The 25,824-nt window shown below is 41.8% G+C and overlaps 1 protein-coding gene across 1 annotated transcript in view; it reads left to right on the forward strand.

Moving 5' to 3' along the window:
- UROC1 (urocanate hydratase 1) overlaps nucleotides 1-25,824 on the forward strand; it is an 83,253-nt gene that overhangs the window by 51,976 nt on the left and 5,453 nt on the right. The window contains exons 15-19 of the mRNA XM_078385243.1: nucleotides 6,281-6,351; nucleotides 7,249-7,347; nucleotides 12,940-13,039; nucleotides 16,670-16,751; nucleotides 24,101-24,200. Coding sequence (XP_078241369.1) covers nucleotides 6,281-6,351; nucleotides 7,249-7,347; nucleotides 12,940-13,039; nucleotides 16,670-16,751; nucleotides 24,101-24,200 — 452 coding nt within the window. The remainder of the gene's footprint in view (nucleotides 1-6,280; nucleotides 6,352-7,248; nucleotides 7,348-12,939; nucleotides 13,040-16,669; nucleotides 16,752-24,100; nucleotides 24,201-25,824) is intronic.

Genomic DNA, 25,824 nt, shown 5'->3' on the forward strand with positions numbered 1-25,824 from the left:
TTAGGCCATACCTCTGTAACAATGGGTTAAATCCAGTTGACAGTAGGTTCACTGGCTGAAATTGCATTGTGTAGCATAAGTTGCGCTAGAGTAGACCCATTGAATCACTAGGGATTTGGTGAGTCAGTTTTTCTGTAAATTTCATGGATTTATATGGACCTACTTTCATGTGACTTATGTAAATGTTGGCTTTCCAAAGTCCCATTAATTCAGTGAGTTTATTCTACCAGGTTAGGACTAATTGGATTTAGATTTATAACGGAAATTAAAAGTTACAGTTACTGTAGCCTATCTGTATCACTCAATTTCTCAGTGTCTTCATTATGAGGGTGAAGAATGAATTACAAGTACCGTAACTGTTGTTTTGTGGTCAGTAATTTCCAAGTTCTGGAAGATGGGAGGAATTGAACCTAGGATTTCTGCACGTGAAGGATGTGCTTACTACTGAGCCGCGGTCCTCACACACAGATCCTGCCTTTTTCTCTCTGTATACATGCCACTAGAAGGGTTCACAATGGACAACTTCTGATTTGTTCAGTTGGGTGACAACATTAAAAATCACACCAATTGAGGGCACAACACCCACAGTGATAAACACTGCAGCAAGACAGGATATTTTTATTTTTAGGGTGTAGATATTTCCTGAAGATAGGACATCCAACCTTAGAAAAACTGCTTTGAATTTCTCCCCATTCTAGTGGGGAAGGAGACCCAAATATTTTAATCCACAATAAAGCTATGTGTCTCCCAAGGAAATAGCCATTGGAATTATATGCATCTGTATATAAAGAGACATTTTAAAATCAAGCCGACTGGGGCAGATTTGGTGGCACATCTATTATTGGGTTTACTGTGGTGCTTGACAAAAGAGTGGACAGAGGAATTGAGAAAGAAATGACAGCTGAACTTTAGTGGGGAAAACCGATCCTTTCACAAATTTCCTTTTGACCTCCTTCAGTTATTTGGTGATCCACTTGGAGTTCACCTTTGCCAGCTAGAGTCAGTACTTGAACTACGGCCTTAATTCTCAACAGAACTGCATTGATACATATAGAAATTGAATTGAGTGGGTTTGCATTAAATCTGGCACTTTGAAAGTGTGTGAATATTATTTCCCAGTGTATTTATTTATTTATTTATTTATTTATTTATTTATTTATTTATTTATTTATTTATTTATTTATTTAATTTGTACCTTGTCTTTTCTCTCAAAAATAGTACTCAAGGCAATTTGCAAACTTTTAAAAGTCTAAAAACAAAATTGTATTTAGCTAAAAGAAGCTTTTAAAAAAATCAATAAAACAGTCCGTATAAAAAACATTACATTTAAGCAAGTATATTAAAAACCATTTAAGTCAACAAAAGGTTAAAAACAACACAGCATGCCAAGTAATCTGCCAGTCTAAAAGGATGTGTTTTATTCCCTTAAAATCAGTAAGCATGAAAACAGATCACAACTCAAAAGCAAGTGCATGGCAAATTTTAGACTGGCTTACAATGAATGAGAACTTTTGGATCAAGGGCATATTTATTTGGGAAAGGCTTTGTGGCAGCTTCCTTTAGACCAGAAAGGATGGACATCCTTTAAGGAAAAAAAATTCAGCCTTCTTAACCATGGTATCTGTCCCACCTTCACTGATTTGATTAGCCAGGAAAGGCAAGGATCAAAAGAGCAGGTAGTTGCCCTCACCACTTCAAGCACTGAATCCACATCCTTGAGCTCTATTAGCTGAAAAGAATTCCAGCTAAAAGGACAATCACCAAAGTCACATCAGTATGACCTCCGACAATATCAGCGTCCAGGTCAAAGCAAATCCAATGAACCTTGTCTGCAAAACACAAAGCAATGTGTTCCCACGAGGTGACCCATTGCTCTGGTACTCTCTCCCCAGGACTTTGGTGAAGAAATCCTTGCACAGTTCAGAAATGCATTTACTGGTTGTTTATGTGCTTAGGCGTTAATAGCGGAGACGCAGGCTTTCTTTGCAGCATTTGCTTCCGCAGTGTGTTTTTTCAGATGGATTATACCAAGTTTGAGAGTTGTCCTCAAGTGATCCCCTGACTGCTGCCCCTCCTGTTTTATTGCTCAACAGGTGAGGCAGGGGCGTTTAGAAGCAAGTGTCAACTTGCACAGTTATTTTTGTATTCTGTAGATTAGCCTCACGGCCCACCATCAAAGTAGAAAGTTTCTCAAGAGCATTCAGGAAACTATTAGGATCCATCAGTCACCTGGGGCAGACCATCGTAACTGGTCCACCAAGTAAGGCAAAAATATTAGATCCAAAATATGCCCTGCCAAATGCACGGGGCCAGTTTCTAACTGGGACAAGTTCATGGTTGTTGTGGCAGACATGAAATCCCGAGCTATTCTTAACTGAACAACTTGAGCAAGACCATCGAACTCTCCAGAACAATAAACCTGAGATAGTCCAATGGCATCCTAGCGATTGTCCCCAGATAGCTCAGGCAGAGAGACTGTTGGACGGTGAGGTGGGTGCTACACCAACAGAATCTCAATGTCGTCATGGCCACCAAGCCTCAGCAATATCCATTCGAAATTGACAAGACTGCTGGATGGAGGATCTGGTCATTGAGACTGAGTTTTTCTAGACTGAATCTCAGTCATTTGTCTTCTCTCAGCCAGGTCTCTATGATAAAAGCCAAGTCAGTACCTTCACCCAGGATTTTATCCTTTAGACTAGAAAGGACGGACATCCTTTAAGGAAGAATTTTTCACCACTATTAACTATGGTATCTGTCCCTGTCAGATGATTTTTCTGCAACTGACCTGGCTATAAAAAGGAGGATTTTTGGGCTGGAAGATCTGCCTTGATTGTCACTATGACATCTTTGGCCAGGTTTCGACTTGAAGGAAGGGAAGGCCAGCCAATTCCTTGCCCTCCTTTCCATGTGATGGCTAGGTTGTCGTCTCCCATCATATTTCCTCCTTCCTCTAATTATTTGACTAATGGCTCCTGCACTCCCCTTGTGTTCCGCTTTTTTGGACACATTTTCCTGGTTATTTGCACGGTAGTAAAGTTGGATCCTCCCTCCTTAGCTCTTTTAAGCAGAGGAGCCAGCCGTCACCTAAAGGGCACCCCAAAAAAATTATTCCCCTATGTGTCATATGGCCTCTCCTTTATCTCTTACGATGGTCTAACTGCCCCACCGCAAGTAAGATGCAACTGCTGAGGCATTTGGCTTCCACAAGGGGAATGGAAGGTCAGAAGGAGCATGTCTTGTGTATTATGGCACAGTGGTTAAACTGCTGTACTGCAGCCAAACTCTGCTCATGACCCAGTGTTCAATCCCAGGTAGCTGACTCAAGGTTCACTCAGCCTTCCAGCCTTCTAAGGTTGGTAAAATGAGTACCCAGCTGGCTGGGGGGGGGCAATGTGTAGCCTGCTTAATTAACTTGTAAACTGCCCAGAGAGTGCTTTAAGCACTATGGGACAGTATTTAAGCATCATACCCAATATCTCATATGAAAGTTAGTATGCAGTGGTCCCCAACCTTTTCTGAACTGTGGACTGGTTGGGGAGGTGGGATCCCTGCACAGGGGACACCCCCCCTTGTGGATGGGTGGGGTGCGCTTGCATGCATGCAGAGGGTGGGCAGGCTGTGCCCGTGGGTGGGGGTGCATGGAGGTAGTGCGTGCCAGGGGGCGGGAGATTTGTCTCTGTGTCCCGGTCCTGCCATGGCCACGGACTGGGACCAGACCACGGACTGGGGGTTGGGGACCCCTGGTATAGTGGTTATAGAGTTGCAATAGGACTCAGGAGATCTTGGATCAAATCCCTACTTAACTGTGCAACCCACTGGAAGACTTTGGGGCAGGCAAGTTTTTTCTATCTTCCCCACCCTCACAGGATAGTTGATGCAATAAAATCAGAGGGGAGAACCTTGTGGACCAATCTGAGCTTAAAAATGCAATAAACAAACAAATAGCCAATCAAAATTTTGGTAGTGTGTGCCACGTTTCCCAATTAAGGCATCCATCATTAGCTGTGCAAATATGGCAAAATATGCCAAGTAATGATGATTTCTTGAGATCATAGCTACAGTGGGAGTGAAATGGTATGAATTAGGTTTAAGAGGAAAATGTGCTCCCTGTTCTGAGTGTATCCAAAGAAACTTGGAAGGTGTAAAAATAAAACAGAAAATAAAAAATAACTCTGAAGCTAGGGAGTCAACTTCCTTGCTGACACAGATAACATGGATGAGATCACACTGTCCTTTTTAGTATCTTCTGGAATCTAAATAAAGATTGCCAAAAGAAACAGCAACAAAGAACGCTCATTATATGATTTTATAAATGAAATGGCAACTTCTTTAGTAATGAAAAACAACTGGATTTAGCAAGTCGAGCAAATATTTCAAAGACATGGAAAAATAAATAGATTGCACTACTTTTGCATTTATGAAGAAATGAAACAATGGTTGAGGCTTTTAAAAAATACCACATTGCAATTCCCTTCAGTATTGACCTCATAAGGCCTGGTGCTGAAAAGCCAAAAGTGTTGGAGCCAGACAGATCTCTATAGGGAGGGCATTCCAAAATTGGGGGGGGGGGGGCAACAGCCGAGAAGGCCCTATTTCGACATGCCATCCCCCTCATCTCTTTCAGGGATGGGACCTTCAGAAGGGCCTCCTGGCCTGATCTTAGAGGGCGGGCAGGCTTGTATGGAAGAAGGTGGTCCTTTAGGTAACCAGGTCCTAAGCCATTTAGGGCTTTATATGTCAAAGTAAGCACTTTGAATTGGGCCCGAGCAGCAACTGGCAGTCAGTGTAAATTTTTCAAAACTTGCATGATATGAGTCCACATGGCAGCACCACTTACCAGCCACACAGCCTGGTTCTGTGCCAGTTGCAGTTGCCGGACCATCTTCAAAGGCTGCCCCACATATAGCGCATTGCAGTAGTCCAGTCTGGTTGTTACCAATGCATGTGTGACTGTTGCCAGGCTCTGCTCATCCAGGTAAGGGTGCAGTTGATACACTCTCTGCAGCTGTAAGGAGGCAACCCAGTCCATCTGGGCTTCCAAGGTCAGACCTGGGCCAAGGAGCAACCCTAAGCTGTGGACCCTGTCCTTTAGGAGGAGTGTAACTCCATCTAGGGCAGAGAAATGGCCCTTTAACCTATCTGGTGGGGCACCTACTACAGCACTTGTCTGGATTGAGCCTCAGTTTATTGACCCTCATCCAGTTCATTATTGAGTCCAGGCATGAGTTCAGAACGGTGACTGCCACACCCCGAGTAGACAGGGTCTAGAGGGGCGGGGTATAAATAAATAAATAAATAAATAAATAAATAAATAAATAAATAAATAAATAAATAAATAAATAAATAAATAAATAAATAAATAAATAAATAGAGAATGAGAGGTAGACCTGGGTGTCATCAGCATATTGCTGACTCCTCAGCCCAAACCTCCTAACGACCTCCCCCAGCAGTTTCATGTAGATATTGAATAGCATGGGGGACAGTATAGAGCCCTGAAGAACCCCATGACGCAACCACTATGGATCAGAGCTACTGTCCCCCAGCACAACCTTCTGGATCTGATCAGTCAGGTAGGAGTGCAACCACCATAAAACGGTGCCTCCCATTCCAGCCAATCTGTCCAGAAGGCCCCCATGGTCGATGGTGTTGAAAGCCACTGAGAGGTCCAGAAGAATCAACTGGGTTAGGATTAGGGTTAGCCATGACGGGCAAGGGTTGAAGTGCGTAGTGGTGGCATGAACCAATTTCTGTTGGATTTTACGAAACTCTCTTCAAAGTCTGCTAATATCTTCTTTTTTTGAATAGTTGCTTGTGAAATGTGTCATTCAGTATAATATGTGTAAAAAAAGGAGATATGTTTGTTTGCTTGTTTTTAAAGTAGCACACTGAGCCAAACAATCATCGTCTTGAAAAAAATTGAACTGGGGCAAGCTTGAAATTACTCCTCTTCTCTCATTCCCATGCTTACTGGCAATGATGAGGTTACAGTCCAACGCATTTTGAAGATGTCAAATTGGGAAAAGTTGGTCATAAACATGCCGATCCTTTCTTTGCCTCCCACCTCTTCATGTGTCAATCATTTCATCCTCTCCTTGTGACCTTCAATTTAATTGGTGTCCTCCCTGTAGAGTGTGTATGTTTAAGCCTTTTTCATGGGTATCTCAAAAATGGCCTGCCTGAATACTAGGTCTGGCCCCTGGAGTACCATATCCCTTGAACAGCAGTATACTGTACTCATTTTAAGAACCATTTTTGATGTTTCCCCTTTCTTGCCTAGTGAATCCATCCGTCAAACAACAATATTACGATAACATCCGCTGGATTCAGGAAGCCAGGAGACACAATTTGGTATGTGGACCCAGCAAGCTGAAACAATGCTCAAAGTCAGTACAAGTGTTTTTAAAACCTTTCAAATGGAAGTGGTTTTTTTTTCTTCCCAAGCAAAGACCCATTTTTATAACCTTTAACCTGGCATGCCGTCTCATGGCCTTTTGGGGCTCTAGCCTCAGAAATCTCTGTAGACACAGGCATCAACCTCTATGATTGGATGGTAAGATGAGCCTTCCAAATTAGTCATAGCAGCTGATTTCAGACATCCTGTGCCTAAGGGAAATAGCTAAACGCCCTGGGACACCCCCGTTGTCCGGCTGTGCCTTGCGTTCATAAACACAGATCCAATATCAGCAAGTCTTTTTATTTCATTGTGAGTTGAGCTATGTATTCAGTTTTGCATAGATACCCCGTGTGAATTTCTAGTGTGAAGGCGTTATTGGGTGGTAGGAAACTAGGATATCGGATATGCAGTTTCCAAATACATCCTACAGAACTCCATTCTGTTTGCCTTCATGGAAAACATTTCATTCACATGGATCACAACAACAGTAAACCACTAGATTAATACATTTTAAAAGTCAGAAACTCACTACTGGACATATGCTTTTTATCCAACAGTAAGAAAACAGCTAATACTGTACTGGCCTGTGGTTCTTAAACTGATTATCCGTTCACCAGTTTACAAACTACATCTGAGGAGTTTTTGGGTTACAAGATTTCGGCAGTCCAAAAACTCTTCAGATGTAGTTTGTTTTCATTAAGTGAACATGATGAGGGGACATAGATGGAAATCCTTAGCAATGGAAAATGCATATTTCAAAATTCATTTTGCTCGCTTTTCCCATTAAATACTTGTTCCAGGCATTGGGACTATGAAGATAAACCAGGAAATCTATTATTTCTCTGTTCTAGGTTGTAGGATCTCAAGCCAGAATATTGTATTCTGATCAGAAAGGCCGTGTCGCTATTGCAATAGCTATTAATCAAGCCATCGCTGAAGGAAGGATTAAGGTAAAGTCTGCATTCTCTTCCCATACGTTGCAACAGCTAATTTTGTTCTGACATGTGAAATTGATCGTATGGAAGAAGATAGATGGAAAGAGCCATATGGTCCAGCTATCCAGTTTTTAAAAAAGTTAACACCAACTTGATAGGATCAGAGAAGATGAGGGGTAATGATTTTTCTTATAAAAATACAAACCATCTGAAGTCAATGAAATGAGTTTGGCTCTAATATTAACCGTATGTTGTGCAAATATAACATTTTGTAAGACTTCTGAACCTTACTCTTTGTTCTGAGCACATTAGCAACGACCCATTGCATACTTTTTACAAAATGTTAATTCATGGAAATGTTTCTTGCTTTTTTTCAGTACAGAAATGCATCACAAAACTCAAGTGTTTATTCTGTCCATGGACATAATTAGGGATCCTTGATATGACCTGTTTGTATTGAGGACTACATGGTGCCACATCCCTGGGGAGATGTCCCTTCTCACTTTCATCATGCTAACGAGTTCCACATTACCCAAGTAGTCAGAGGCACCTTTCTGGCACTTTCACCCCAAACTTTGTCATCTGTTTCTTAGTGCTAGTAGGTTAGGTGGCAAATACTGCCAAACTTCTTAAAAGTATCCCTTTCATTGTGCCATCCAGTCCCTGCCTGCTTGTCCCAGTTTATATGCTTATTACAGTGTGACCCTGGTATCCATGGGATCAATATCCAGCTTCACTGATTCACAGTTTGAAAATATTAAAAACATTAAAATAAAAAGATCCAGATGTTTTTTCAACATTTTCAACATGTGTTACCAGAACCGGCTACTAGAGGGAGACAGAGACCATGCTATGAATACTTGTTAGCAAAGAATACATTGCATGGTCTCTGGCTACTTCTAGTGGCCAGTTGATACCATGCTATCTATCTATCTATCTATCTATCTATCTATCTATCTATCTATCTATCTATCTATCTATCTATCTATCTATCTATCTATCTATCTATCTATCTATCTATCTATCTATCTATCTATCTATCCATCCATCCATCCATCCATCCATCCATCCATCCATCCATCCATCCATCCATCCATTCATCCATCCATCCATCCATCCATCCAGTGGTTGCTATTATCCATGGTTTTCAGTATCTGCGGTGGGTCTTCGAACCAATCTCCAGCCGATATGGAGGCCCTATTGTATATTTAGTTGGTGAGTGAAATGGTCTCTTTAAACACTGGTGGCAACCTATTCTACTTCTCCTCCTGCATAGATTGTAGATATGGATATTCTGTTCTCTACTTCTTGACTACTAAGTGTATTTCTTAAAGTTACATTTAAAAACAAATAATGAGAGTTTTAATGTATTCTCGAAGGCTTTCACGGCCGGGATCTGATGGTTGTTGTGGATTTTTCGGGTTCTTTGGCCGTGTTCTGAAGGTTGTTCTTCCTGACATTTTGTCAGTCTCTGTGGCCGGCATCTTCAGAGGACTGGAGTTTTATTCAGGAATGACCAAAGAGGTGTTATTTGGGATGTGCGGGTAAATGGAAGAAAAGGAAAGATAATCTTTGAGGTATTTAAACTGAAGAGAAAAACACCACAAGCTCTATATTAATTTACTTTATTCACACATACTTCACCCTAGACCATTCTCCTACATCCAAACTCAAGACTAACTGTTCACAGACTCTCTAACAGAGTTCTCTTGATTATTCAGGAAAAGACTCTCTGACTTACTAACTGCTTAACTGCCACATCACACGGCATTACTGCAGATTCCAAACACTCCAACCAAGCAAGTGCATGGCTGGCTAGGATGGGTGAAATCATCACACACGGTGTCAGTTATATCTGGATCTGTGATATAAACCTGGTGAACTAATGTGAGCACTTTGTGCTTAGGCCTCAGTCCTCCAAGTGCAAAAGGAAACATGGGTGTGCAATTGTACACTCTCTGTTGGAGTGGCCTGTTTCAAAGGCTGTGGCTTGGCCTGTCCAAAGCTTGGAAAAGGTAATGTTTGAATTACAATTCCCAGAATCACCCAGCTATCATTGTCAACTGCCATGCTGCCTGGAGGATGATGGGAGTTGTACTCCTCAAAACTAAACTTGTACTAGGCTTGTCCCAGAGCTTGAAAATTCTAGGGACCTCACCAAAGAAGGTTTTAGCTGCAAAACTCCAACCGGGACCATAGAATAGAGATCCTGAGGTGAGGACGACGTGTGGCTACAACTAGGCCCCAACCTCCTGCAATTTACACCTACCCAAACTACCATGTGGATTAGCCTCGAGAAGGCACTTATGCTTCTGAAAGGCAGCATCATAATCAACAGGCCCAAAGATGTTCAAGCACCTAAAAGAGAAATATACAGCACATCCACCACCTACAATGTTTCCACAGCATCACCATTCCAATCAAAAACAAGCACTCTTCGCATTAGGTCTTGCACTGAGGGGACAGCATCAGGGGAGTCAGCTGTCGCCTGCATCTGCTGTCTTCTCCGTGGTAGAATAATGTTCAGCAGGGTACGGAGGAGGAGGAGGATAATCTGTTAATCTTGGCAGAAGGTCAGGCTCAGAAGTTGTGTGTCTCCTTCTGTTGTGTCTGCCCTGTTCCTCCCTCATTAGAGACCGGTGCCAGCTGGCATGGGCTGTTCCGAGGGTTGATTAAAGGGAACGTTGACAGTGACTTTTCCCTATCCTTACCCCCCCACCCCAAAATTAAAGCTTCCCTGTATGTACGCCTCATGTAGTTCATTCTGAACTGTTGTCTGAAAAAAAAAACCTTTTAAAAAGGCAATTGTTTAATGAAGGGGGAACTTCATGACATCTTTCAAGAAAGTCTCAATATAATGGTTTATGATACTGTACACAAATAAATACTGACTTTGTGGTATTCTCTCTTAAGGCTGCAAAAGGCTGAGGAATGGAATGATGGACAAGATGAAAGATATATCACTATTAATCATTTAATTATATTTGTGAACAACTGTTTTAAGGAATAGTTCAGGGAGTAATGAGTGTGAGGATAATTTAGGCAGATAACATATTTAACTCTTCTTTAATCTCTCTCCCTCTCTCTCTCTCTTTCTGTCATTCTATTCATGAGTACTCAAGACAGTTTAAGGCAGAATAACAAAAGTATAACATGCAAAAATCATAGAAGCTGAAAAAAGGAATATAAAATACAGATGTTACAAAGAGAGAAAAATTGAGAACCATGTAAAGGAATAATAATAATAATAATAATAATAATAATAATAATAATAATAATAATAATAATAATAATAATAATAATAATAATAATAATAATAATAATAATAATAATAATAATAATAATAATAATAATAATAATAATAATAATAATAGATGATGATAACAGCAAATGTTTGTGAATAAAATGATGAAACTGTGTCACACCTCATATGCAAATGTCCAAAGTTTTCACAGATTACAAAGTTAGACATGATAGAGTGGCAAAGTTCGTGCACTGGTAATTATCCAAAAAACATAACTTGCCAGCCTCCAAAAACCCATGGGAACAATAGGTAGAGAAGGTGTCAGAAATGATGTCATCAAGATCTTGTGGAATGGATCCAAACGGATAGCCACCTTGAACATAAAACACCAGACATAGTAGTAATAGAATGAAGAAGTGTCTGGATCATTGACGTTGCAATTCCAGGGGATGTCAGAGTTGAAAATAAAAAACTGGAAAAACTAACAAAGTACAGAGACCTGGCGATTTATCTCACTTCTGGAAGAAACATAGTTCAGTGGTCCCCATAGTCACTGGGACTTTGGGTACAATATCAAGAAATGTCACACAGTACTATAAACAGTTGCAAATCTTAGAAATCACACCGAGCTCCCAAAATAATGGCAATATTAGGAACATCATACATACTGCACCAATATTTAACAGATACTTCGTTTTTGTTAAAACTTGTATCTGTTATATAGTACCAGTCTATGTTTTTATACTTTGGACTGTACCTGGAGTTCTTGAATAATAATAAAAATGTGCCATCAATATATCTGTGATCAAGTCAATTCTGACTTATGAGAGCCCTTTTCAGGGTTTTCCAGTTAGAGAATACTCAGAAGTGGCTTACCATTCAAGAGAAGCATTAATAATCAAAAAGCTGAACAAAGCTGGATCTTGGGGAAAGAAACCTTTCAGGGATTACAGCTCCTAGAATCAGCTACTGAACAAACAGGGATTTTGAAAGTTGTGGTCCCGAACACTAATTTTTCCAGAAAACCCTACCATTTGTATCAGACATCTAAAGGGCAATAGCAAGGGAACCTAAGTTCTCTAGCACAATGCTCAGGAGGGCAAAGGAAGGCCAGAAGATGCAGCACCAAGGATAGCTCCCGGTGAGCACTTTGCTGAAAAATGGCTTTAGACAGTCCTCTTATACTGCAAGTCTAGGACAATTCTCTCCAGACTCCACCCCTTCCCACCCATCAAGAGATGTTAAAGGTACAGGTCCCTGGCATGAAGTCTGACAGTTTGCTGCCTCTCCAGGAACTCATTGGACATACAGCTCAAATTGGCATACCAGCTGTGATTTGAGAGTCCCTGTCACTCCTAGAGAAAGGGGCCAAGAGATACCAATGATGTTGTGGCTATGGAGGCCTTGTGTCTGGAGTGGAGGTGTTCGGAATGACAGGTTTTGGGATGTTTGGCCTCACTGGCAGAAGAGTTTCAATTCCTCTGTAGAGATCTGTGAGAAATCACATGGCTGATGATTTTTAATAAAGAATTTGCCTGGTCTCTGTCTCCCAGATGCAGTAGGCAGCTAGAAAGCCTTACGATTATGGGTTTGCGTTGTATTCTTCAAAAGAAAAAATGTGCTTAACAATGCACTTTACTCAACAAACACGCATTATGAAAGATGCAAAAATAAGCCTGCAGACATTCCTAGAATTTACATTTATAAAATGTGTTCACTAATGGAGCATGCACCCATAAATACCTCCATTTAAAAATTAAAGGGTTTAAAAATTAAATTTCAGTTTCTGTTTTAATTTCACTTTATCATTATATGTATGAATTGTAGCTGTGGATTCATAATAATTTGTATGCAAACTGATGCAAGATTTCATAAGATTAATAATAATTGTTTGCTGTCAAGTGAATTCAGACTTATGGAGACCCTTTACAGCAGTGGTTCTTAACCTTTGTTACTTGGATGTTTTTGAACTGCAACTCCCAGAAACCCCAGCCAGCACAGTTGGTGGTGAAGGCTTCTGGGAGTTGCAGTCCAAAACTCCTGAGTAACCCAAGGTTAAGAACCAGTGCTTTACAGGGTTTTCCGAGCAGTGAATACTCAGAAGTGGTTTACCATTCCCTTCTTCTGAGGGTTTCCTGGGACTGTGAAGTTTGCCCAAGGCTGCAAAGGCTGGCTGTACTTGTAGGAGGCAGAGTGGGGAATTGCACTCACAATCTTTGAGTCTGCAACCAGATTCCTAAACTATTTTGCTATCCAGCCAGCAATCAAGTGGTATATAATTATTGTAAATAAATAAATGATTTCAAGAGAGAAACTTTTAAAAAGAGGAACACTCTGTTTTCTCTTTCCCTTTTCCTTTCCAGGCACCAGTTGTTCTTAGTCGAGACCACCATGATGTAAGTGGAACTGACAGTCCTTACCGAGAAACTTCAAATATCTATGATGGATCCGCATTTTGTGCAGGTCAGCTGAATAGCTCTAGGGTTGTCTCATTTTAGTGATCAGTATGCCTTATGGATGAAACAATACAGTGGTGCCCCGCATAGCAACGATAATCCATTCTGGAAAAATCGTTGCTATCTGGATTCGTCGCTATGCGAAAAGAAAAAGCCCGTAGGAATGCATTAAACCCCATTTAATGCATTCCTATGGGCTTAGAACTCACTGTTATGCGAAAATCCTCCATATGGCCACCATTTTTGCTGCCCGGTATGCGAGGAATCCGTGTGAAACCACAGCGGGTGGCCATTTTTTCCGGCGGCCATTTTGGAACTGCTGATCAGCTGTTTTTAAAACATCGCTATGTGAAAATCGGTAAGCGAAACAGCTTACCGATCATCGCAAAGTGATTTTTTACCATTAGAAACATCGTTATGTGATTGCTTTTGCGATCACAAAAATCCATCGCTATGCGGATTCGTCGTTAACCAAGGTGCTCGTTAAGCGAGGCACCACTGTAAATATCAGCAAATGTTAGAAGACCCAAGGGAACTGCAGCACCTTGGAGAGTAACTGGGTCATTGAGGTCTGGGATTTAATAAACAATTGCTTGCTTTGTCAGAGGCAGGAAGTACACTGAGAAGATGCCTCTTAGTATGTATTGATAGCTTAATACTATAAGTTTTACCTATCATAGTTGTAAACTACCCAGAATAGTGAATTGCACTAATGGAATGGAATGGAATGGAATGGAATGGAATGAATGAATGAATGAATGAATGAATGAATGAATGAATGAATGAATGAATGAATGAATGAATGAATGAATGAATGAATGAATAGCTGGTGATGGAAAACATATATGGGGTAGGGAAAAATATTACCACAGGAGCAACAGGACTAGAGGAACTCAATGTTTGCAGAAGTGAAAAACAAAGAAAGAAAGCAAACAAAAAAGAAATCTAAAGTTTAAAAGAAATCTAAGGGTTATCCCCAAAAGATCCTGGTGGTGACTGGGCATTCTTAGTGATCACAGAATGCTGATTGCCTGTTAAGGGAACAAGATAGAAAGCAAAGACTGAAAATAATAAGTGAGAGTAGCTGGAATTCTGACCAGGAAGAACATTTTGTAGCAGGGAACCCTCTCTATCCTACCAGTTTATAGCGTAAGCCTTATTGTCCCATTAATATCAGAATGATCAGATTCTCGAACGGCCAAGTACAAAGAAGGGCACAACACTGCCACTTATGCTGAAGAGACTATTTCATTTGATGCAGCTTTTCTCACTTATGAATGAGAAGCTGCGTCTACCGGAAAACATAAGACTCTTCAACAACATTGACACATGTCCTCCTGGATAAGGAGCAAGACTGAGCAACTGAACTGTTGCTATAAGAGCTGGTGGTTGCATCACTATTTGCACAGGGGCTTTTCTTTTGATAGTAAAGATAACGACTGCCTTGGGCTTTTTTTCAGAAAATGGACAATGGTCAAGAATCCATAGTGTTCCAATTTTTAAGCACTTGAATTTTAACCATGTGATGTAGCTACACTTTGATTTCTGAAGAGGCATTTATCAATTTACACACATACACAGATTGAGGGAGAGAGAGAGAAAGAGAAAGAGAAAGAGGAGGAGGAAAATTGCCTTATGAGACTTTCAACAAGCTTTGGATAAGATGAGGTTGCTTTGTGCCAAGACGCTAGTTGACATACTTTTTTGAGAGAAGTTGGGGACAGGTGGGATTAGACTTACAGGTGCATCTTTTCATGTTTGGTGGATTGAAAATGCTAATTGTTTTTTCTGGTTGGGGAAGGAAAGTTAAATAGAAAAGACCCCGTCCCAATAAAAAGAATTGCTCCTTAAAGTGAAGCTTGGGAAACAGAGATAAACTGAATAAAACGTTGTCAAAAGGCTTTAAAACCACAGACATATGAAGACACAGGATGCAGTGGTTCTACTATTAAGCTAAAAGATCTGATCTTCCACTGCCTGGGATCAGATGAATAAATAGGTGACTAGCAGGCTGTGAGGAAGAACAGCCACAATGGATAGCTACTGCCAGGTTGCTCATCTGCTTTATCTGAGAGGAAGAAAGCAGGCGAATAAATAAAAAATTAATACTAGACATTGCTTGGTTACTTGACCCAGTTGACATCCTGTGAGTGCTCACAATAACTCATAGTTAAAGATTGCAGGGGAAAAGCTGTAATGAGGGTGAAAGAGGAGAGTGCAAAAAACGGCCCGAAGCTCAACATCAAAAAAACTAAGATCATGGCCACTGTTCCCATAACCTCCTGGCAAAGAGAAGGGGAAGATATGGAGGTAGTGACAGATTTTACTTTATTGGGCTCCATGATAACTGCAGATGGAGACAGCAGCCATGAAATTAAAAGACGCCTTCTTCTTGGGAGGAAAGCGATGACAAACCTTGATAGCATCTTAAAAAGCAGAGACATCACCTTGCCAACAAAAGTCCGCATAGTCAAAGCTATGGTTTTTCCTGTAGTGATGTACGGAAGTGAGAGCTGGACCATAAAGAAAGCTGACCGCCGAAGAATTGATGCTTTTGAACTGTGGTGCTGGAAGAGGCTCTTGAGAGTCCCCCTGGACCGCAAGGAGAACAAACCTATCCATCTTGAAGGAAATCAACCCTGAGTGTTCACTGGAAGGACAGATCCTGAAGCTGAGGCTCCAGTACTTTGGCCATCTCATGAGAAGAGAAGACTCCCTGGAAAAGACCCTGATGTTGGGAAAGTGTGAGGGCAAGAGGTGAAGGGGACGACAGAGGATGAGATGGTTGGACAGTGTCATCGAAGCGACCAACATGAATTTGGCCCAGCTCCGGGAGGCAGTGGAAGACAGAAGGGCCTGGCGTGCTCTGATCCATGGGGTCATGAAGAGTCGGACACGACTAAACGACTAAACAACAAAAACACAGTCCATGAAAGCATATTTCAAATAAAACTTGCAAGTTTTGAAAATACCATAAGGTTCTGTGTTATTTTCACTCACAGTTAATGGGAACTCGTGATGGCTGCACTGTAAGTTGCACTCCCCCACCACAATATGTAGGTCTCTGACAATATTTCCAATCTGGCAGACCAATCTGCTGGCATCCAATTTACTTTGGTTGTGTGTTGACAGATGGAATGGGAGCCCTCTTGCAGCAGAGTGGAATATCCATCCCATGTGCCTAAGACAGCCTTGCAGAAGGTCCCATTTGGTCCACCAGCTTCCTGCTGGCCTTATCCCTGAACAGTGACTATGGCATAATGCCTGGGAGGGGGAGAGAGACTTTATAAAACGCAGAACTAAAGCTTTTGCCATAAATAGGCTGGTTGTATTCGTTTTCCTGTAACCTAAGAACTCCTGGGCTTGTGTTGTTCCTTTTAAAATGTTTTTTTTTTAAAATATTTACATGAGAGATTTTTAAATGCTTTAAAAATATTTTTAATTCTGTCTTTAATATTGATAGATATTGATAGATTGTTTTACTATAGTTTTTATGATGCTTTAACATTATGATTATTGTATAGTTTTCATACCACCTTGGGACCCCTGTGGGGAGAAGGACAGCACCAATTTATATAGTGATATATATATATATATATATATATATAAGTAATTCCTTTCCTTTCTTTCCTCAAAGATATGGCTGTCCAGAATTTTGTAGGCGATGCGTTCAGAGGAGCGACCTGGGTAGCCTTACACAATGGTGGTGGTGTTGGCTGGTAAGGAAAATTTGCCTTTGAAAGGAAAAGAGGTCTTGTCTTGTGACTGTGAGTCCTGTGTAGGAACAGGTAGGTGGCAAAAAGGAGAGGCAGGGGAGAAAGCAGCGAGGATAAGGCAAACAGGTTTCAGCAGGGGAAATCCTATGGGGCTTCTCTTGCAAGCCTGGTGCCTTTCCATTGTTATGGACTGCTGCTTCCCTCATGCTGGCTGGAGATATTGGCCATGTCGTGCAAGACTACATCTCAAGGGAAACACCTACTGATATCCATTGGTTGGTAGGGCATGCTTTCGTAGGAGCGCCCAGTGCTGCTATTACGAACTTTGAAAGCACAGTTCATAGGGAAACTGTTCCTAGCAATCATCATTAAATTAATGAAAGCTCAGTGGAAATGGTGCTTTTACAGAACGCTATTATTGCCATTTACAAAATGCAGGGATGTATCACCTGTACAGAGGATCACTAAAACCTTAATCATCTTGACTGTTCAGAGTGGAGTAGCCAGACTTTAAAAACAAACAAACCAGCAACTGGTAATGAGAAGTTTCTGCCTTATTGAACAATTGGCAAATGTGGAAGACAGGCCATCTCAGGCACAAGAATATAGGGCTCAACACAAACTTCCTCTTGCCAACATCCTGTTTCCATGGGTAAAGACTGTAAGAACTTGAGTTCAGCCCAAGGTTCCCCACATTGCTGTTTATGTGGCAAACATGTCCAGCTGATGCTTTTCTAACCGTGGGGCTGTAGTTAGGATTCTTACTTCTAACGACTCAGTACAGTACTTCTTTATTCTCTTAAATATGGAGGTCAGGACCGTATGTAGCAGATTTACTGGAAATGCTCATTTATTGTGAAACACGTTGATCATTTAAGGCAGCCTCTGTGAGCTACATTTTTTTTAAAAAAAGTTCTGCTTCTGCCCCCTTTGGAAAACATTTAACAGCATCCTGCCTGATTAAAGTAGGCTTTTGAAAGAGTTCAGGCATACCCAATTCTTGACTGAGGCTTAATGTTACATGATCCTCTTTATGTTAATTTGCAGATCTTTTAAAAAAGAGTCCCAAATGTGTTTTGAAAGCAACCTTAACATTTTTTTCTGCAAAAAGGCAAATTCTTAAGAGGGGTGTGTGTGTGTGTGTGTGTGTGTGTGTGTGTGTGTGTGTGTGTGTGTGTGTGTGTGTGTGTGTGTGTGTTAAACAGAGCACACTTCCAACCTCATGTTCACTTGCACAGGCATTCAGAGTGTCAGTGGATGAGATGTATTTCGAATCCCCTCAAGCTGCATTTAAAACTGTGACCTTTGGACCCCAATATAACATGCCCATATGCTAAAATGCAGCAAGAGATTGCTGATACAAAACAGGTCAGATGCCAGCCATCTTTGATTCCCCTCCTACCCCCAATTAGCTTTCCAGTATGGTTTTTTTTGGGGGGGGAGGGGGGGAACAACAACAGAGAATGCCCTGTTCCAAGCCTCTTTCAACTGAGCATTGAACCTCCATGATTTCCTTCCTTCCTTCCATCAGCACGATGACCTGCCTTTACTTAAGAGCAGTCATAGCATGTGAACTGAACCCTGGGACAGTCATCTGAGGCCCAAATCAAAAGAATGAGAAAGAGAGCCCCTAACCATAGGGTGGGCGAGGGCTTGCTTTGCTGAAGGGATGTTATATACATTATCTGCTCAGGGAGTTTCCCCCTCTCACACAACAACAATCCGCTGCTCTTAATCTTTATAATAGAATCATAGACATAATCAGTGGTTAGAGAGCTGCAGGAACATTTTATGGAAGCACATGTTCATCCCTGACGGGAGGGGGAAAATACCCTACTGCTTTATTGCATTGCTGTCCTGCAGGGACGGTCCCTTCAGATCTTCTGCCCTTCTGCTGCCCTGTTCCCATGTGTGCTGGTTGCCAGGGAGAGTGTAGAAGCCATGCAGGTTACATTTAGTCATTCTCCTGTGATCATGTGGAATTCTCTGAGAATAAAATAAGAGAGACCTTTAAAAAGCTGCCTTCAGCCAAGTCATACTATGGGTCCATTGATAGCAGAACAGTTGACACTGACTGGTAGTAATTCTCCAGGATTTCAGGCAGGGTAAGATTGTTTCCTGATCCTCTATAGAAATAGCAGGCATTGGAACCGGATGTCTCTTCCAAATAATAGCACTGTACCATTGATGCTGCCCTTGGATGGATTAAGCCCACACGAATAGTTGAGAGTTTCATTTGCTTCGTTTTTTTATAAGAACAGATGAATGCATACATTTCTCCATAAAGGAAGAATGTTAAAGACCCAAGTCTCTTAGAAAGTGACACTGGCCCATTTGTCTACTCCGGCTATCTGAAGCGCACCTAAAATGGGTTCAGGAGGATTGTAGGAGTGGATGTACCATATGCACCTAATCTAAGGGAAAATAATTTGGTGGCTGCATAGGACCCGCATTGGGGTGGGTGGGGGTGGGTCACATGTGGCGTGAAATATGTCAACAACAAAAACAAAACTGGCCTGAAGACCACTTCAAGTTTAAAAAAATGGTTTTCATTCTTCTGTTTTGTTTGGGTGTTAAACACTGCAGATGGACACTCTGCAACCTTCATAATGAAGGCACCTCTGCCCTTGGAAGAGTAGCGATTTGCCTTTTTTTGGTGAGCAAAAATCAATGGGGGGGGGCAGAGGAGTCTAACAGTGCCTGAGGCCACAAGAAGAGCTTTGGAGACCACATGTGGTCCCAGGGCCGCACTCTGCCCATCCCTGATATAACTCTGTAAGACCCCTCCCCGTTTTGATTCCTTAGTCCCCCAGCAGCAGTATCTGACAATTTTGAGTTTGCTGTCTTATATTCATGAGTCTAGGCATGCCATTATCAGCCCGATATTGTTGACTAGGGAACTGCAGTGTGCTTGCCATGGGGTAGATCCATGGATTTGTCAGCTTATTTCAATAAGCCTGTGTTGTTTTCCCCCAATTTTGAGTTTTCCTTAAGCTTCAGAAATTACAAATGGTCTTTTCCCATGTATTTATCTCCAGGGCTGATAACCACACAGCCTAAACAGAGGCAGATGTTATTTACTTATTATAAACTTGTACAGTATCATTTTAGTTAACCCATATATGGGATTACCTTTGGATTGGCCCTTGTCGCAGCAGCTCAGTCCTGAAAGCCTGTTTATTAGCAGGAGGCCAAAATGACTTGTAGCAACAAAGAGACAGAAGCAATTTGCCGATTGAAATGCACAGTCAACAGTGTGATGTCCTGATTGCGAGAGGGGCCGGGTGTTCTTTGATCACCTTGGATGGAGACATCTGGAAATTATAGGAGGTAGCCTAGGTCAAAATGCCACACATTTCTTTAATTATTTGAATATATGACCCAGTGCTAATGAGGGTAAAACGCTCTCCTATAAAAGTGAGAAGACTTGTTGGAAAACTCAACAAGCATGACTTGCTGTAGAAGCAATTTATGAGCATTTTTAGGTGAGTGAAGTGGAGCAAATCTCCAATCTCACTGACTCTGGATTTATCTTGACTTGGCTATCAAAATACATGCCACAGTTCTACCTTTGAAACCAATATGGGAAGCCCTAAAATTTTGTTCAGTCAAAGCATCAGGCAGAAATCTTTGGAAGAGCATTTACACTTGAACTACTAATTTATGCCGGTGACAAATGCCCTGTTCAACCACAGCCTTGCCTGAAGATTGAGTTATATTTTTCCTTTCATGCTAGTATGATTAGGAATGTTGTGTTAATTCTTGGAACTGTCTTCCACAGCAGCATTAATCAGGCCTTTGAACTTGTCTACATGCATTAACTGGAGCAGACTGAAGTGGGCTAAACAGGATCGCTTAAGGTTGAGTAGAGGTCCAGTATGTAGTTTGGTGTGATACTTGCATCCAAATGGCATAAGCACCTCAAATTATTTTATTTGGCCTGCTTCCCTTAAGGAAAAACAAAAGAAAAAAAATCCCCCTCTTTGCCCCCTCTTTTCTCCTGCTCCTTATGGGAGGAAATTTTCAATTATTTTTTTTTCCTAGAACATCAGCACTGTCCTAATAAACTTTTTAAAAGATCCTTTTCCTTCCTCTGTCCCTCCACAAAGTTGCAGTGGAAGTGTTTAATTTCCCGATATTGTGAAGTGTTTAATTTCTTGATATTGTGAAGTCTTAAACCACTTAATGATATTAGGAAATTGAAAGCAGAAGGAAAATTGAAAGCAAACAAACAAAAATAGAGTGTTCCTACTTGTTATGATTGGGCGGGATAGGCGAGACAACGAACGAACGAATGAATGAACGAACAAACAAACATCAACATATCTCCCCTACTCCGGCTGCCCTGCATTGGCTGCCCATTCGTTTTCACATTGATTTCAAAATACAAATTATGACATACAAAGCCCTAAATGGTTTAGGACCTCAATATTTGGCAGAACACCTCCTCCCACCTGGATCTACCCGAATCACTATTCAAGATGGGCGGCTGAGGGGCCTAACGCCGAGGGAGACCTGAAGAGAAAGAACAAGAAAGTGGGCCTTCTCAGCAGTGGCCCCTTGCCTCTGGAACAATCTCCCCCCCCCCCCGATATTTGTCTGGCTCCCTCGCTGGGTGTTTTTAAGAGCCAACTCAAGACCTGGCTCATTAGGCAGGCCATCCCTCCTGCCAATTTCTAATTTGTTTGATGTTTTCAATTGTATTAATGTTGTTGTTTTATTTTTTTATTGTTCTTGAATGTTGTTAGCAGCCCAGAGTAGACTTTGTTCTAGATGGGAGGGATATAAACGAACGAACGAACGAACGAATGAACGAACGAACACACAGACACACACACACTAGCCCCTGATAGGGACCCAGAGTGTGAATGCTATGGGGATGGGCTGGTTCACTCTAATTATCTAATCACCAGCAAGAGGAGTGAACCAGTCCATACCTACAGTGGACCAAACAGCTGGATAAATGCCTATCAGACTGCCCCCTTAATCTACAACACAGCTGTTTCTGACCAATGAAAAGTCATTCAGCAAAGTAACCATGTGGCAGCAAAACCAATAGGTAGCAGCTTAAAAATTAGCAAATGGCATGCTGTAAGCATTCATCTGACAGGCTCTAGTTCTGAGGTTTGTGATGTACAGTAATAGGTTACACTGCAAGGCTATCTATAGTTTTTGTCTGTTTTAAGATTTACATTTATTTCTTTCATTGTACTCGTTTCTTTGGCATTTGAGTATATACAGTTACCTCTAGTTTTTAATCTATGGCTAACGTATATTTTAAAATGTTTGTCTTTTGAACCATGAAAATCTTTTGGAAACTGATCTGATTTTCACAGCTTCCTTTAAGCAGCTTTGGGATTGTAACTGGGGAAGGGTGCCGCCTTTGACAACCTGGTAGCCTCCTTCTGAGGTGTTGGGCTACTATGTCTGTGACAGCCAGCATGACCAGTGGCCAGTTGTCATCCAAGAAGAAAGGCAGGCATGTCTAGGAGATACCCTTTGCCTCAGGCACCATCCTCGCCACCTAAAAGAAGCTTGGGCAGTACAACTCAAGGGTACTAGGTAAAGGTTCCCCTTGACATTTAGTCCAGTCATGTCCGACTCTAGGGCGCGGTGCTCAACCCCGTTTCCAAGCCATAGAGCCAGTGTTTGTCTGTAGACAAGTTTCCGAGGTCATGTGGCCAGCACGAATAGACACGAAACACCATTACCTTCCCACCGAGGTGGTACCTATTTATCTACTCACATTTACATGCTTTCGAACTGCTAGGTTGGCAGGAGCTGGGACAAGCGACGGGAGCTCACTCCTTCGCATGGATTCGATCTTACAACGGCTGGTCTTCCGACCTTGCAGCACAGAGGCTTCTGCATTTTAATCCACAGCACCACCACATCCCAAGAGTGCTACTGCCCATCAAACGAGGCAACACTATATGTGCCCAGTAGTCCTCGGATGGCAGGCCCTATGGCTGTACTATTGGGAATTATGGGAGTTGTATTCCATGAGCTCTGAAAAACACCAAGTTAGGAAAAAAATGCTTCATGAAAAACAAGTTAGATTTAAAAGGAGGATGGAAAAAAACCCTTTCTCTTAATCCAGTGAAGCATGAACTGGAGTGTTTATCCAGATTCCTGCTTGATCACTGCCACCAGACAAACTGAATTCCAAACTGCAGTGTAATAAACTTAAATAACCATGGACTGACTTTTTAAGAAACTCAATAATGTTAGCTATTTAATCATCAGGCATGTAGGCATTTTAATTATTTGTTTAAAAAAGTGCTTTGGGGACTGTCCTGTACCCAGGAGAATTGCAGCAGGCCTAGCCCTTGCTACTGGCACACGGGCAAGAATGGAGCTTGGAGGATGAGCAGTGTGTGGGGAAAAAAATAAAATATATGGCTCATTATCCTATGCTAGGATTCTCACTCTTAGAATAAAGCAGCTTTGAGAATCACAAAAGCATCACATTGAGAGAGTCTTTTAAAAGTCACCTAATCCCACCTCTCCGTGAAAGAATCATGGAACTGCAGTGTTGTCCTGTTGATTGTTCCTGCAGTCTCTACTTAAATACCAGTAGCCAAAGCACTGTTAGAGTTATTTCAACCTTGTATGATGCCTTTAGTAGGTTTGGCTAGAAGGAGCTTTCTGGGTTAGGGTGACTGTCAATCAATCTAGTAGTCACCAATTGTTCCTTCCACGCTTCTGATTTTGCAGAGCACCACGTCTCTCTGCTTAAGTGGCTTTCCCCCTCTTTTTAAAGACTGCTGGCAGTTATACAATTACTGTACTGCAGTTCTGTGTGTGTAGTCTGCAGGAGTCTTCTGGAAGCAGGCTGTGAGTTTGCTGAGGCCTGTTGTTGTAAGCAGTTATATTTGTGCAGTATGCTGTTTTCACCTATTCAACTGTAAGTAAATGAAAGATTTTATTCTTTTTTCTTACCAGTGTCTCAGAATGAATGATTGAGACTTGCAACATGCCAGTTGATGAGATGAAAAGGGGTGGTCTACTCTGGGAAGACTTGAAGTTAATTCTATTGTATATGTTCCTGAATGTCTGCTGTATTCCTAGAGATTTTTAAACAAACTTCAAAACTCTGCAACAATTAAACGGTGTGTGTTCAGTGACATGACAGCATTGTTCCTTTGGCCTAATATATATCTTTTTTTTCCTCTCAAGAGCTTGGAAAAGTTACATTTTGGAATACAACTGGTGGAAACCTCCAGCCAGCATGGCTAAAAAAGTAATTTTCCCAAGCTGTCGCTGTATGTCAGACTGGAGTGTGATGGTGTCACATATCAAATGCAAGAAAATAAATTAAGAATGCCATTTTCTTTGGTTCATTTTTAAAGGGGAGAAGTGATAAATGGAGGATTTGGCCTTGTGCTCGATGGCTCAGCAGATGCAGAAGAACGTGCAAAAATGATGTTGAACTGGGATGTTTCCAATGGAGTAAGTGTTACATACAGCACTGATGTTACCTGTCTGTCATGGGTTGGAGGGAAAGTTCCATCCTATGGGGGGTGGAAGGCGGGACATCAGGAGGAGGGGCTGTACTGTATATATATGTGAAGCCTGTGTGGAGAAGTTTAGAAGCTGGAAGAAGCTGAGTGAAGAGCTGAGAGAAGAAGCTTGAGTGGGAGTCTGTGTGTCAGACAGGGTACTACTGTGTGTCAGTCAGTACCAACCTGATAGGTTCAGGTGTCTGTAGGGTTAGCCAGAACTGATAGGTTCAGGGTCTGTGCTTTAGTTAAAAGTGTTCTGTGTGAACCAAACTGTGTGTACGTATGATTGAGACTAAGCCACGTTACTGTATCTTATTCACTTGATCATTTTATTTTCCCTGTGTGTTATTTAAATAAACCTTATTCCTTTGTTTGTTTAAAAATCCATCCCTGGTCTGTGTGACTTCTTATAGGGAATGGTTGGTGGCAGCTTAGTGAAACTGTGGCATATCCCAGTAGGTCTGGGTTTGTCACATTGATTGGTGTCCAGCGTGTGGGATACGACTGGTCCAGTTGTCCAGTGGTCCAGCAAAGCCTTGGCAAGTGTGCCCAGAGCAAGGGGGGTCTAGTCAGGGACAATCTGAGGCGCGTAGGTAATCTTCTAGGCGTACCTCATGGGGAGGTGCGCTAGTGGAAGAACGTGCCAACTGGGGGGACTAGATTAGGGAGCTCTGAAGCAACCTGTTTTGGCGGGAAAAAGCTGAGGCAAAACTGTGAAGTAGCAGTGATCTAGCTTGTCTACTGAGAGGCCTAGCAGAGGGGGGTAGACTCTGGCTTGCAACAGTTGCAAGTTAGTGCTGAAGAACAGCAGTAATCTATAGAAAGCTGGTTCTGAGGCAAAAGAAAAAAAAAGTGGTCGCTTTATTTTGAGGCTTGACTTTTGAGAGCAGCCTGTTCTGGGGGGGGGGGGATTATGCCCTTGACTCGAAGCCAAATGGCAGAAATGGGTGAAGTGAAAGACCCACAGGTAGACCAAGGTTCTGAGGATGAATTTGGCTCAGTGCAGGGTGACAGCACGGGAGAACAGAACCCAGAACTCAGAAAATTGCTCATAGCCCAACAGCATGAACTGAGGGTGAGGGAAATGGAGGAAAGGGAAAGAGAGAAACAAAGGCAATTTGAAAAAGAAGAAAGATTAGAGAGACAGAGAATGGAAATGGAGAGGGAGAGAGAGAAAATTGCTCTGGAAAAAGAAAGGATGGCGTTTGAGTTACGAAAATTGGAACTGATGAATCAGAACAATAATAACAATAGGGATTCTGAGGGGGGCCAATTGTCTAAAACTGATCTGAAGAAATTCCCTGTGTACCACAAGGGAGATTGTCCTGAGGTGTTCTTTTCCCTAGTGGAAAGAGCGTTTGTGGACTTCTCAGTAAGGGAAACTGAGAAGATGACCATCATGCGATCTTTAATCAGTGGCAGCCTGGCAGAAGTCTATGCAGAGATGCCAGAGGAACTGATGAAAGATTTTGCAGAGTTTAAAAAACTGGTGTTTGCCAGACATGGGATAAATGCGGAACAGCTGAGGCAAAGATTCAGGTCAATCACCAAGAAACCAGAGCAGACTTTTA

Source organism: Pogona vitticeps, chromosome 2, assembly GCF_051106095.1.
Source record: "Pogona vitticeps strain Pit_001003342236 chromosome 2, PviZW2.1, whole genome shotgun sequence".
NCBI classification, from domain to species: Eukaryota; Metazoa; Chordata; class Lepidosauria; order Squamata; family Agamidae; genus Pogona; species Pogona vitticeps.